Source organism: Tupaia chinensis, unplaced genomic scaffold, assembly GCF_000334495.1.
Source record: "Tupaia chinensis unplaced genomic scaffold, TupChi_1.0 Scaffold145814_1, whole genome shotgun sequence".
NCBI lineage: Eukaryota > Metazoa > Chordata > Mammalia > Scandentia > Tupaiidae > Tupaia > Tupaia belangeri.
Genome location: NW_006205672.1, coordinates 2,119,498 through 2,134,571, shown reverse-complemented (window position 1 = coordinate 2,134,571; position 15,074 = coordinate 2,119,498). Strand labels below are relative to the sequence as shown.

Genomic DNA, 15,074 nt, shown 5'->3' with positions numbered 1-15,074 from the left:
GCAGGACTCCTACATGGCCGACCACAGTTGAGTCCCAGACCTGGCGGCTTGCTTTCTCACTTTCTCTCTCTCTCTCTCTCACTCTGTCCCTCTCTGGTCAAATTAAAATAAAGTTAAATAAAATAATTATTTTTTAAAAAGAAAGCTAAAGTTACAGTTTGTTAACCACACTTGAGAACTAACCTGAGGGACCAGCAGTTAGCGTAATGGCTATGTCGCTGGACTCCCACGTAGTCGACCATGGTTCGCATCCCAGACCCTGTGGCTTAAAACTCACACTGGGCACGTGTGCGTGCATGCCCAAGATCCCGAGAGGAGAATGGAAGAGGGGACTGACCTGAATCAGTGAATTGTTTATCTGATAGCCCAGCTTTTATAATTATTCCTGTTAGGCAGTTTGACTTGTGTCAAATTTAATTCACTATCTATATAGACATTAAGTCATTAAAAGGAATATATTGCACAGTGATCAAAAGTTAAACATTACAGGGACCAGCAGATGGCATAATGGTTATGTCGCAGAACTCCTACATGGTTGACCACAGTTTGAGTCCCAGACCCGGTGGCTTCACACTTTCTCTGGGCACATGTCACACATGCCCAAAATTCCTATAGGAGAATGGAAGAAAAGGGATTAGAGCATGGTGATTTCTCACTTTCTCTCTGTCTCTCTGTCTCTCTCTCTGTCTGGTGAGCACACACACCCTATAGCAAAAATCTCTCTTTAAAAAAAAAGTTAAAACATTACAGTTTCAAAGTAGTTAGGACTTATTTGCACCACCTATACGGCAGTTTCGAGAAACCAAAGAAAATAAGATAATGTAGAGTTTCCATCTCTAAGAAAGTTTAGAGGTTGGGAACCAGCAGTTAGTGTAATGGCTATGTTGCTGGACTCCCACGTAGTTGACCGCGGTTCGTGTCCTGGACCCGGTGGCTTAGAACTCACGCTGGGTGCATGTGCGTGCATGCCCAAGATCCCGAGAGGAGAATGGAGGAGAAGGGATGCGGCGTGACCATCTCCCCTGGGGGGTGATTTCTTGCTTTCTGTCTCTCTGTCTCTCTCTGTCTGGCTGGCGAGCACACGCGCCCTATAGCGAAAACCTCTCAAAAAGAAAGAAAGAAAGTTTAGAGGTTGAAGGAAAAGAAGAAAGGACAAGCCAGGTGCAGTGACATGTATCTAGTTCCAGCTACCAAGGAGACTGAGGCAGGAGGATTGCAATTTATGACGGATTACTCCTAAAAGACAGAACACAGATGTGGACCATATAATAACCTGTTCCCAGAAATGTCCAAATTTTATATACAGGGGCCAGCAGGTGGTGTGGTGGTTAAGGTGCTGGATTGCCACATGGCCAACCATACTTTGAGTCCTGGAACTAGTGACTTGCATTCTCACCCCTACCCCCTTTTTCTGTCTCTCTGTGGTGAACACATGTGCCCTATAGCAAATAAAAAATAATAAATTAATTTTTTTGAGAGAGAGATTTTTGCTATAAGGTGCATGTGCTTGCTAGAGAGACAGAAAGTGAGAAATCACTCCCCCAGTGAGGATAGCCATGCCTCAGTCCCTCTCTATTCTCCTCTTGTGATTTTGGGCATGTTTGCACATGGGCGTAGTGTGAGTTTTAAGCTGCCGGGTCTGGGACTCCCAACTGTGGTCGGCCATGTGGGATTCCAGCACCTTAACCACTATGCCACCTGCTGGCCCCAAATAATCCTTTTAAAAATTTAATATACAAGTACTAAGAAGATATAAATTGAATCAAGAAGTAAAATACAAAATGAGGGTGAGCAGGTATGATTAAGACACTGGATCCCACACAGTGGACTCTGTGGTTCAAGTTCCAGACCCAACGAGCAGGAAGGACACAGCAGGCACATGTGTGTCCACACCCAAAATCCTGAGAGGAGTCTGCAGGAGAAGGGATTGCAGTATCACTCCCTCTGGGAGTGATTTCTATTTTTTGGGGGGGGAGAGGTATTTAGCTATATGGTGCATGCGCTCACCAGAAAGACAGAGACAGAGAGACAGAAAGCGAGAAATCACCTCCCAGGGGGGAGGCCATGCCACAATCCCTTCCCCTCCATTCTCCCCTTGGGATCTTGGGCACACACATGTGTGCCCGGCATGAGTTTAAGCCAGAGGTCCGGGACTCGAACAGCGGTCAACTACATGGGAGGCCAGTGACATAGCCATCACGCTAACTGCTGGTCCCCGTCTGAGAGTGATTTCTCACATTCTCTTTCTGTCTTCTGAAAGTGCATGTCTGCTCTGCCCCCCTCAAAAAAAAAAAAAAAAAAAAGATACAAAATGAATCCAGAAAATATCTTTTAAGCAAGTATTAAAGGTGGGAATGAGCACAGATAATAAAGAGTATGACTTTTTAAAAAATTATTTATTTAATTTCATTTATTATTATTATTCAATTTGACCAGAGCAAGACAGAGCGAGAGAGAGAGAGATAGTGAAAAAGCAAGCCCCTGGGTCCGGGACTCAAACTGGTTGGTCATGTGGGAGTCCAGTTCCTTAAACACCACCCTACCTGCTGACCTCAAAGAATATAACTTTAAAACACACACACACACGAAATCACGGGCCAGCTGTGACATGGCGGTGATGGCAGCTGGATCCCACATGGACAGCAACTCAGTTTGAGTCACAGACTTGGCAACTTGAAAAAAAACACCAGGCCTGTGTGCATGTAGATTAAACAAAACAAAAACAAAAAAATGAAGTGAGTACTTTTCTCTGAAGTATAGTGCTGGTCCAGCCCCTGTGGCACAGCAGTAGCAAGGGCCCTGCAAGGGTGAAAGTCATGTGGCCAACCACAGGCTTAGATCCTGAAAACTCGGTGTGCGTGCAGGCATCTGGGATCCTAAGGAGCCGGAGGACTGAGGAAAGGAAATCATGGCATGACAAGACCCTTTTAAGGGTGCCTCTCTTTCTCTTCCTCTTTCTCTTTCTTCTTTCTCTTCCATGTACACATTTACATGCATTCTCTATTATTATTTTTAAAAAGTGTAGTGCTTTTTATACCAACTCAAGAAATCCTAGAACATGTTTCATATTGGAAGCAAGGTATGGTTAAGTAGTAGAGTGTAATATCATCTCTTTTCTTTGTCGAAACAGTGGAAGACAGGAAGGAAAAGCCTGTGGAGAAGGTAGCTATATCCACTTCTGCGCCCACCAAGCCAACAGAAAGTATCTCCAAGGCCCCTTCGTGTGCCTCGGTGCCTGTGACCGTGACAGCAACCCCACCTCTTCCAAAGCCTGTGAACACTTCTCTTCTGTCTCCTTCCCCAGCGTTGGCTCTGCCAAACCTGGCTAATGTGGATCTGGCAAAGATCAGTTCCATTCTTAGTAGTCTGACATCAGTCATGAAAAATACTGGTAAGTAAGCCCAGTGAAGATGATTAAAAGCTGATTTTCATCTTCTTGTCATTGAGCCATCAGTCTGGTTTTCTGTTAATAGTTTTAAAATTCATTAACTACATATCATGAATGTTTTTATAAACCATTAAATATTTCACATAATAGATGTTCATTATATTTCCAGCTTTACATTGTTATAAAGAATATGTTAAGAATTTAAGAGACAAGATTGGAACATTATTGTGTATGGTAATATCTTTGACTTAACTTGACACAGTGCATTTATGCTTTGAGAACCCACGTATGCTGTAAAATGTATGATTAAATGTAAATAATAATTAAAGAATACTGTAATAAACAGTTTGATGCTAAAATGAACAACCCTTTCTAAAAGGATTGATAACTTTTTCATTTAAAATAACTTTTTTGAATAGAAAATTGTAATTTAAAGCAATTTTAATGAACCTATGTAGAGCATTCCCCACCCATCCTTCAGCTGCAAATCCTGTTCCATCTATATCATCCTCGCGCTGGATTATTTTAAAGTAAATTCCATTCATTTCAGTTAATCATAAATATTTAAATATATTTCTAAAAGATAAAGGCTCAAAAAAAGAGCACATAAGTTTTAAAGTCTTCTCAAAAGTTATAACTAAATTTATATCCCAAAATATGCAATTTTATGGTATCTAGATAAAGAAAGACCCTGTTGTTTCTCACATTTTCCGTCGTTTTGCTTTGTTTCATCTATGTTAATTTATATTCCTTTGATTAAAGATATGGTTAACTCTTTTTTCATTCATTTACCATTTGTGTTTTTTGTGAAATACTGTTCAATTTCTGGTTCTTTTTTTAGGAAATCCAGTATTTTTTTTCTTTCATTTCTATATACCTTTTTTTATATTTTGAAAATCAACTCAGTGTTTTAACATATAAAAATCTCAAATGAAGTTATAGAACTCATCTTAAAGGCCATTTCAAAAGCAAATAATTTACCAGTCACATAGAATTAGGTGGTTGCAGTGGCTCTGTTCATCAACCAGCCAATAGTGTTTAGTAAGACACCTCATAGGGCTGTCAGGTGTAAATGCTGTTTGGAAGAGAAAGATAGGTGAGGCCAGCTGGTGGCTCGGTGGTTAAGGTCACTGAGTCCCACATGACTGACTGTATGGTTTAAGTTCCAGAACCGGTGGCTCGAAGAACACACTGAGCACATGTGTGTGTATGCTCAAAAGGAGGGAAAGGGGAACCAGCAGTTAGCGTAATGGCTATGTCGCTGGACTCCCACGTAGTCGACCACAGTTCGCGTCCCGGACCCGGTGGCTTAAAAAACTCACGCCGGGCGCGTGTGCGTATGTGCCCAAGATCCTGAGAGGAGAATGGAGGAGAAGGGATTGTGGTGTGACCATCCCCTCTGGGGGGTGATTTCTCGCTTTCTGTCTCTATGTCTCTCTGTCTGTCTGGCGAGCGCACGCGCCCTATAGGGAAAACCTCTCAAAAAAAAAAAAAAAAAAAAAAAGAGTAAAAGGAGGCAACGAAGGAGGAATAGGGATTATGGCATGATAGTCCCTGATAGGGGGGTGCTTTCTCATTTCCCCCTCTCCATGGAGCACACATACCCTCTGGAAAAATTAAAGTAAGCAAGCCAGATCCCACATGGCTGACCGTGGTGTGAATCCCAGCCCCATTGGCTTAAAAAACATGCCCGACAGGGTGGAGAAATGGAGGCAAAAGTACTGCAACATGCCCCATGTGGGGGTGCCTTCTCCCGCTCTGTCTCTCTGTCTCTCTCCGGTGAATGTGCACTCCTTCTTGCAATTAAAAAAAAGAAGGGGCCACCGGGTGGTATGATGGTTAGGGTTCTGGACTCCCACATAACTGACCATGGTTCAAGCCCTGGACACACTGGCTTGAAAATTACACCAGGTGTGTGTGTGCACGTGTCTAAAACCCCAGGCGGAGAATGGAAGAGAAGGAATTGTAGTGAGGCCGTCCCCCACTTGGAGGTAAGGGGGGGGTGGTTTCTCACTTTCCCTCTCTTGCCTCTCTGGCAAGTGCATATGGCCTTTGGCAAAAACCCAAAAAAAAAGAAAAGGAAAAAGAACGAAAGGCTGCCTGGTCTCTCTCCTAGGGCTAGTAAAACTGGTGACAATACTTTGTTTTAGGGGTGTTCCAAGTAAAAGGAAGAAATACTAATTTAATTTTCAGAGTTTTTCCTCTGTACCTGCTGTGACCATGGACAGTGCGTAGATGGGTCACAGAAGAATGTGTTACATATGTTAAGTTCATTGCGGTGAGTGGAAAGTAACATGAATTGAAAGGTCATTTTGAATTGCATTTTCTTGAGTTCATCTTTCTGCCACCAGGGGTCAGTCCTGCATCAAGACCTTCTCCAGGAACTCCTACCAGTCCCAGCAACCTCAGCAGTGGCTTGAAAACACCTGCACCTGCCACGACAACTTCTCATAACCCTCTGGCAAATATCCTCTCGAAGGTGGAGATTACCCCCGAGAGCATTCTGTCTGCTCTTTCCAAAACCCAGACACAGTCAGCCCCTGCACTGCAAGGTAAACTGACATGTGCCAAAGGGACTTGAATTGTGAATATTTATCTCCGGCTTAATCCTGAATTCGATTTCTGAAGACTAAAACCATGAAATGTATAATACAGTTAATTCTTTTTTTTTTTTTTTTTTTACATTTACCATCTACAAACTAGCATTAGTTGAATTATAAAATATCAAAACTTGGGGCCGGCAGGTGGCATGGTGGTTAAGGGCGCTGGACTCCCACTTGGCCAACCACATTTTGAATCCCAGACCTGGTGACTTGCCTACGCAATTTTGCCCCTCTCTCTCACTCTATCCCTCTCTGGTCAAATTTAAATAAATAGATTAATTAAAAGATTTTAAAAATAATTCTTTTAAAAAACAAATAAAATATCAAAACTGAAAGAGAGGGGCCAAAAGGTGGCATGGTGGTTAAGGGTTCTATACTCCCACATGGCCAATCACAATTCAAGTCTCAGATCTGGCGACTTCCTTTCTCACTTTTCATCTCTTTCTCTCTTATTCTGTCCCCGTCTCTGGTCAAATTAAAATAAATAAATAAAGTGGAACAGTTATTAAAAAAAAAAAAAAGCTGAAAGAGGTTTTTAATATTACCTAGTCTGGAACCAGCAGGTGGCATAGTGGTTAAGGTGCTGACTCGCACATAATCAACTGCAGTTCAAGTCCTGGACCCAGCAGCTTGAAATTTAGGCAGGGCACATGGCACGTACATGTGCGTGACCAAAATCCCAAGAGGAGAGTGGAGGAGAGGGGATTGCAGTCTGGTCATCCCTTCCCAGGGGGTGATTTCTTGCTTTCTGTCTTTCTCTGTCTCTCTGGCAAGCACACACACCCTAAGGCAAAAATCTCTGTGTAAAAAAATAAAATATTATCTAGTCTGATCCCTTCCTTCTCAGGTAAAGAAACTAAGGATCAGTGAGATCGTGCGACCTGCTAAAGTTCATATATCTATTCGGTAATGGACTGAAAGCCAGATCTCTTGACTAGAGTCCAATATTCTGTCACCTACACCATGATAACCCCTAGGAAAACATTAACACCAGCTTTTAGTATAGTTCATACTGTTGAATTATGTGTATCTTAATGTTATCCAAAGCCAAAAACTGTAAGGAAGGTTAGTCTGTCATCAAAAGATCTGATGGGGCCTGAATACAGGTGAACATCCTTAATCTAAACATCTAAAATCCAAAATACTCCAAAACTCAAAATTTTTGAACACCATCTTGACACCATGATTGGAAAATTCCTCACCTGACCACATGTGATGGGCTAGCAGGTGGCATGGAGGTTAAGGCTCTGGGTCCCACTTGGCCAACTCTCCAGTGTGTGTCCCAGACCCAACAGCTTGCAAATCACACGTGGACACGTTTGTGTGCTCAAAATCCCTAAAGGAGCAGGGATTGCAGCACAGCCATCCCCCCTGGGTGATTTCTCACTCTCTCTCTCTGGCAAGCACATGCACCCTATAGCAAAAACTGGGGGAAAAAAGAAAGAAAAAGAAATGACCTTCCAGCTATATATATAACGTGTACATAGTTTTATTTCATGTTTAGATTTAAGTCCCATCCCAAGATGCCTTATGTGTATGCAGATACTAAAAAAAAAAAAAAGATATCCAAAACACTTCAGTCTCCAGTCAGATAAGGGACACTCGGCCTGTATCTTTTTTGTCCTGATGTTTATAGAGGTCTCTGTACATGTAATACATCTTTTTTGCTCACCTACATATAATTATACTCCTTACCTCATTTGAATCTCTCTGTTCAACTTTGCTTGTTAAGTTCTGTGCCTGAAACTCAGTTTCTAAAGTTTATTTATTAACTCTTTACTCTCTTGACCTTCAGATACCAGCACAGCCCTTTCTAAGCACTTTGGCATAACTATGCAATTAATCACAAATACCAGAGAAGTATTTTCATTGTAGTGCTTCACAGCACCAAAGTCTGAACAAGGGGTCTCCAGGGGACATTTGTCATTGATTGCATATATTTTATTTGTCACGGATTTGGTTCTGGTGTGCAGATGAGGCTGTTACTCCATCTAGTGGGTAAAGGCCAGGGTGCTGCCAGCAAACATCCTACAGTACTTGGGACAGCTCCCACCATCAAAAACTTCCTCATCCCTTGGGACCAGCAGTTAGCGTAATGGCTATGTCACTGGACTCCCACGTAGTCGACCGCAGTTCAAGTCCCAGACTCGGTGGCTTAAACTGAGGTCGGGCGCGAAGAGGAGAGGAGAATGGGGGAGAAGGGATTGTGGCATGGCACCTCCCCTGGGGGGTGATTTCTCACTTTCTGTCTCTCTCTGTCTGGCGAGCGCACTTGCCCTATAGCCAAAAAACCTCTCCAAAAAAAAAAAAAAAAAAAAATCCTCATTCCCAAATGTTGACAGGGCTGAAACTGAGAAACTCTTCTATCACAATAATATAGGTACAGTAAAAATATTCAGCTTGTATTTTGGCTTGTATAGATACAGTGCTACATCTTAAAGAGCAGCATTTTGTCACATTGCTGCAACAATATTTTGTATATTTTCTCATCAGGCAGAATTTGAGCAGAATGAGATGTGTTTTGTTTTGTTTTGAGAGGTTTCTTGCTATAGGGCGCGTGCGCTCACCAGACAGACAGAGACATAGAGACAGAAAGCGAGAAATCACCCCCCGGGGTGATGGTCACGCCACAATCCTTTCTCCTCCATTCTCCTCTCGGGATCTTGGGCACGCACGCACACGCGCCCGGTGTGATTTCTAAGCCACCGGGTCCTAGACGCGAACCGTGGTCAACTACATGGGAGTCCAGCGACATATCCATTACGCTAACTGCTGGTTCCCTGAGGTGCGTTTTGACAAAGAACTACAAACCACAGAAAACAACTTTTGTGGAACAACAGAGTAATTCATCACCTTTAATATCCTCATGAAAAGTAGAATTCTCCTCAACTCTTAAAAGGACTGTTAACTGGGACTAGCAGATGGAGTAATGGTTATGTTGCTGGACTCCCATGTAGTCAACCGCATTTGGAGTCCCACACCCAGTGATTTAAAACTCAGGCCAGGAGCATGTGTGTGCGTGCCCAAGATCCCAAGAGGAGAATGGAGGTGAAGGGATTGCAGTGTGGCCATTCCCCTGGCGGGGTGGTTTCTCACTTTCTGTCTCTGTCTCTGTCTGTCTTTCCAGGGAGCACACACTGCCCTTTAGCAAACAAACTCTCTTTAAAAAAAAAAAAAAAAAAATTATTCTGAGGGACCAGCAGATGGCATAATGGTTACGTCGCTGTCTCCCACATGGTTGACTGTGGTTCAAGTCCCAGACCCAGCAGCTTCAAACTCACACCAGGTGCATATGTGTGCATGTCCCAGATTTTGAGAGGAGAATGGAAAAGAAGGGATATTGCGGCATAGCCATCTCTCCTAAGGGGTGATTTCTCTCTTTCTGTCTCTCTGCCTCTCTCTCTTTCTCTGGTGAGAGCATGCACCCTATAGGAAAAACTCTCTTAAAAAAAAAAAAAACGAACTTTATTCTGACTGTTATTCAGTCTTATTGACGGGTTTTCAACACAAAATAAAGATTTCCTGAGCAAATGAACATAAGTATGGCTTGTTAGGTTTGAAGAAAAGTGTTCCAGCGTGGTAGCATGTGCTGGACACCACTGTGTGGCAGGCTGAGGCTGCATGAGAGGCCTAGGTTCAGTTCCCTAAAAAAACTGGGTGTGGCAGTGCATGCCTGCACCCTCAGCTACTTGGGAGGCTGAGGCAGGGAGGTCCAAATATAGTGAGATCCTGTCTAAAGCACAAAGCATACACAGGTTGAAAAAAATTAATATTTAGTGGCAAGAGACAATTTTACCTCTGACCAGAAATCTAAGTAATCTCTCTCTTTTTTAAGTTTATTTCTTTTTGGAGATCTTTTTTGTTTTGTTTTGGTTTGGTTTTTTGCTATAGGGCGCATGCGGTCACCAGAAAGACAGAGACAGAGAGGCAGAAAGCGAGAAATCACCCCCCAGGGGGGATGGCCACACCACTGACCCTTCTCCTTTTTCCTCTCGGGATCTTGGACACACACGCACATGCGCCTGGCGTGAGTTTAAGCCACTGGATCCAGGACTCAAACCATGGTTGACTACATGGGAGTTCAGCGACAGCCATTATGCTAACCGCTGGTCCCATTAAGTTTATTTCTGGAGAAAGAAGGGGTAGGGTACCCTTGACAGGGTCTTGCCACGCTGTGATCTTCCCTGGTCTCCCAGCCAGTTAGGATCAGGTGTGAGCAGGCATGCTCAAAATGTTCAGGTCAACCTGGGATCCAAACCTGGGCCTCCCGTGTGGTTCCAGTACCAGGCAGCAGTCTGCACCACTACAGCTGACCCCTAGCAGTATGTGTCTTATTAATGAGATGGTCTGTTAAAGAGTTTATCCTGCAATACCTAAAAGACATGCTGAAATATCTTTTAAAACTCCTGATATTATCCTATATCACATTCTTACCTTGAAAATTTCTGGGTTTGACGATTACAGTGACTACCAAGAATTAAACTATTAGGAGGGATAAGATTTTAGGGGAACCAGCCCAGGCCCTGGTAGTTGGAGGAACCGGATCTCAGATGATTAACTACACAGTTCAAGACCTGGACCTGACAGCTTGAAAAATATGCTAGGCACATGTGTACACATGCCCAGAATCCTGAAAGGAAGAAGTGGAGGAGAAGGGATTGCAGTGTGACCATTTTCCAAGGGGAGGATGTGCTTTCTTTCTCTACTCCCTCACACCCTGTCTTTTGCTAGTGAGCACGTGTCCTCTGGCACAATTTTAAGAAAAATCATAAAGCCAGTGGCCTATTTGGAATGAAAAATGTATTCTTTAAAGAATTATTTGGGGCCAGCAGGTGGTGTGGTGGTTAAGGGTGCTGGATTCCCACATGGCTGAGCACGTTTGAGTCCCAGACCTGGCAGCTTGATTTCTCACTTTCCCTCTCTCTCGCTCTTACTCTGTCCCTCTCTGGTCAAATTAAAATAAATTAATAAATAATAAATACAAACAAAGGTTTAAAAAAGAATTATTGGGAACCAGCAGTTAGTGTAATGGCTATGTCACTGGACTCCCATGTAGTCGACCACGGTTTGCATCCCAGACCCAGCTTAAAACTCACGCGGGGCACGTGTGCATGCGTGCCCAAGATCCCAAGAGGAGAATGGAGGAGAAGGGATTGCGGTGTGACCATACCCCCTGGGAGGTGATTTCTTGCTTTCTGTCTCTATGTCTTCTCTGTCTGGCGAACGCATGCGCCCTATAGCGAAAACTTCTCAAAAAAAAAAGAATTATTTAATTGTATTTATTATTATAATTTTTAAATTTGACCAAAGAGAGAGAAAAGGGAGGTGGGGGGAGTGAGAAAATAAGCTACCAGGTCCAGGACTCGAACTGCAGTTGACCATGTGAGAATCCAGTGTCTTCACCACCACACCACCTGCTGGCTCTGCCACATGGTTTAGTAGTTGAAGTCTAAAATGTCATAAGAATAGAGAGACCTTGAAATTCCTCAGACCTTAAATCTTTTGGCAAATACAGTTTAAAATTTTTGAAGAAACATTAATTGCATTATCATGTGAACTATTTTGTCATATTCTTACTAAAGAATAGTTTTAGTGTTTTCAGTGACTGGAAGCTATAAATTTGGGTGAAGTATATATTAAAAGTTTTCATTTGTGGAAACCAACAGGTGGTATAGTGGCTAAGGTCCTAGACTCCATGGCCAACCGCGGTTTGAGTCCTCGATCCAGCGGCTTGAAACTTGCTATGAGCGTATGTGTGTCCAAAATTCCAGGAGGAGAATGAAGAAGGAATTGTGGTGGGGCTATCCCCATACCCACCCTGGGGGGATGATTTCTCACTTTTCCTCTATCTCTGTCTCTCCTTTAAGCACACAAACCCTATAGCAAAAACCATTTAAAACAATTTTTCATTTGTGATGATGAACTGGAAACATTTTCCAAAATATGATTGAATTTATAGGACTTCTGTTTTCTGTTGAATACTTCTCTAAAAACTTTTACAGGAATAGTTTGTTTTAGTGAACTTTGACCTTTGCCCCAAAGAGTTCTTTCTCAGTGCTCTTGAGATTCATCTGTTAGTGAATACACTGTGATACATACCCATGAGCACACAGAAAGGGAGTAAAAAGGTTGAATTTCATCATTATCTATCTGAACTAATCAGTGGCCCTTGATTTTCCAAGCTGTAAAACGGGGATTGTGTGTTTTCTTAGAAGAGGGTCAGTGCACCTGTTGGTCTGGCTTTTTAAGTCTCTGTCGTATGTGTTTACATATTGTTAACTACATTTTACAACTAAATTCATAGTTGAGAGCATTGTCTCCCAAAAGTTAACACTCGTCTAGCAAGAGATGCTTCTTGAAAAGAGTGTCAAATAAATTTCTGAAGTTCTTGTATGCCGTCTCTGTCTTGAGAGTAACCCGTACATTATTAACTTACTAGACAGAGTGTGGTGCTTGGAAAGGAAAGGACAAAATATCTGCATTTGGAAAAACGTTTCCAGAGATCAAACATTAAGAAACACTGGCTTAAAAGGGTTGCTTTAGGCATAATTCTGCCTCCTTTCTTTTTCTGCTTTGCCTTATTTAACTATGAATGATTCTGACATTAAAATCTCCCCCTTCCTGATGCCTTTTATTGTGCTATGTTGGACTCGTTTCTGGACTGGACTGGAAACATTTCAGTGATTTGCTCTCTCTATATTGATAACCAGGTCAGTGTTTTCTGTGACATGTAGCCATTGCTTGTTTGGTTTGGATTCCCTTTGGTCTCATACTTTAGCAATCTATCTGGTTCCCACCAGCATGAATGAAAATATCCGATTAGCCTCCATTGTTTTTATTGTATGGTAGGGAGTTGTTCTTTTTAACCCCTCTAATCTCTGTTTCTACAGGCCTGTCTTCTTTACTTCAGAGTGTTACTGGGAACCCGGTTCCAGCCAGTGAAGCTGCATCTCAGAGCACTCCAGCCTCGCCTGCCAACACCACGGTCTCTACCGTAAAGGGAAGAAATCTGCCCTCCAATACCCAGTCTTTTATTCCCAAAAGCTTCAGCTATTCTCCTAACTCATCGACTTCTGAAGTCTCGTCCACTTCAGCCAGCAAGGCCTCAATCGGGCAAAGCCCAGGGCTTCCAAGCACTACTTTCAAGCTGCCGTCCAACTCGCTGGGGTTTTCAGGTACCCACAATACTAGCCCTGCTGCCCCCCCTTCTGAAGTTGCCATGTGCCAATCTTCAGAGCTCTCTAAGCCTAAGCTGGAGTCGGAGTCTACCTCCCCAAGCCTGGAAATGAAGATTCACAACTTCTTAAAAGGTAATCCTGGTTTCAGTGGCTTAAATTTAAACATCCCAATCCTCAGCAGTTTGGGGTCCAGCGCCCCATCAGAGAGCCATCCCTCAGACTTCCAGCGTGGACCTACAAGCACCTCAATCGACAACATCGATGGAACCCCTGTACGAGATGAACGGAGTGGGACACCCACCCAGGATGAGATGATGGACAAACCCACGTCCAGCAGCGTAGACACCATGTCCCTGCTTTCTAAGATCATCAGTCCCGGTTCTTCAACACCCAGCAGTACACGATCACCACCCCCTGGGAGAGACGAAAGCTACCCTCGGGAGCTCTCCAACTCCGTATCTGCATATCGACCCTTTGGCCTGGGCAGCGAGTCTCCCTATAAGCAGCCCTCTGATGGAATGGAGAGGCCGTCTTCCCTGATGGACTCTTCACAGGAAAAGTTCTTTCCAGATACTTCTTTCCAAGAAGACGAAGATTACCGCGATTTTGAGTATTCAGGACCTCCACCTGCTGCCATGATGAACCTGGAGAAGAAGCCAGCCAAATCTATCCTGAAGTCAAGCAAACTTTCTGATAGCACTGAGTACCAACCGATCCTGTCCAGTTATAGCCACAGGGCTCAAGAATTTGGGGTAAAGTCCTCCTTCCCTCCATCTGTAAGGGCCCTCCTAGACTCTAGTGAGAACTGTGACCGTCTCTCATCTTCCCCTGGGCTCTTTGGTGCCTTCAGCATAAGAGGGAGTGAATCTGGGTCTGAACGGTCACCATCACCGAGTAAGAATGATTCATTTTTCGCCCCTGACTCCAACCACAATAGCTTGTCTCAGTCCACTACTGGGCACCTCAGTCTGCAGCAGAAGCAGTACCCAGACTCTCCTCACCCGGTCCCACATCGCTCCCTTTTTTCTCCTCAGAATACCCTTGCCACTCCCACGGGCCACCCACCCACATCAGGCGTGGAGAAGGTCCTGGCCTCCACCATTTCTACCACGTCAACGATTGAGTTTAAGAATATGCTTAAAAACGCCTCACGCAAGCCGTCGGATGATAAGCATTTTGGCCAAGCCCCCAGCAAGGGCACTGCCAGTGATAGTGTCAGTCTCTCAAACCTCGCGCAGCCCGGCCTGACAGCCACTGACCAGCAGCAGCAAGAAGAGCACTACCGCATAGAGACCCGCGTCTCCTCCTCCTGCTTAGACTTGCCTGACAGCACAGAAGAAAAGGGGGCCCCCATAGAAACCTTGGGCTATCATAACGCCTCCAATAGGAGGATGTCAGGGGAGCCCATACAGACCGTAGAATCCATCCGAGTTCCCGGGAAGGGGAATAGAGGACACGGGCGTGAGGCTTCACGGGTGGGTTGGTTTGATCTGAGCACAACGGGCAGCTCTTTTGACAATGGCCCTTCAAGTGCCTCTGAGTTGGCGTCCCTTGGGGGTGGGGGCAGCGGAGGCCTCGCTAGCTTTAAAACCACACCATACAAGGAACGGGCACCCCAATTTCAGGAGAGTGTCGGCAGCTTTCGTTCCAACAGTTTCAACTCAACATTTGAGCATCATCTTCCCCCGTCCCCCTTGGAACACGGGACACCCTTCCAGAGAGAGCCTGTGGGGCCATCATCCGCCCCACCTGCCCCTCCTAAGGATCATGGTGGTATCTTCTCTCGAGATGCACCCACTCATCTACCCTCTGTGGATCTTTCGAACCCCTTCACAAAGGAGGCGGCCCTGGCCCATGCCGCTCCACCCCCTCCTCCTGGAGAGCACAGCGGAGTTCCTTTCCCTA

At 44.2% G+C, this 15,074-nt stretch overlaps 1 protein-coding gene across 3 annotated transcripts in view; it reads left to right on the top strand.

Annotated features, from left to right (window-relative positions):
* The window catches only part of RPRD2 (regulation of nuclear pre-mRNA domain containing 2), a 106,361-nt gene that overhangs the window by 87,480 nt on the left and 3,807 nt on the right, over nt 1-15,074 (top strand). For 2 of the 3 annotated variants that reach the window (XM_006168465.3, XM_006168464.3), the window contains 3 exons: nt 3,131-3,391; nt 5,740-5,940; nt 12,882-15,072. In XM_006168465.3, coding sequence (XP_006168527.1) covers nt 3,131-3,391; nt 5,740-5,940; nt 12,882-15,072 — 2,653 coding nt within the window. Of the gene's footprint in view, nt 1-3,130; nt 3,392-5,739; nt 5,941-12,881; nt 15,073-15,074 lie in introns of those variants that run through there. The other variant, XM_014584159.2, reaches the window with a different exon arrangement.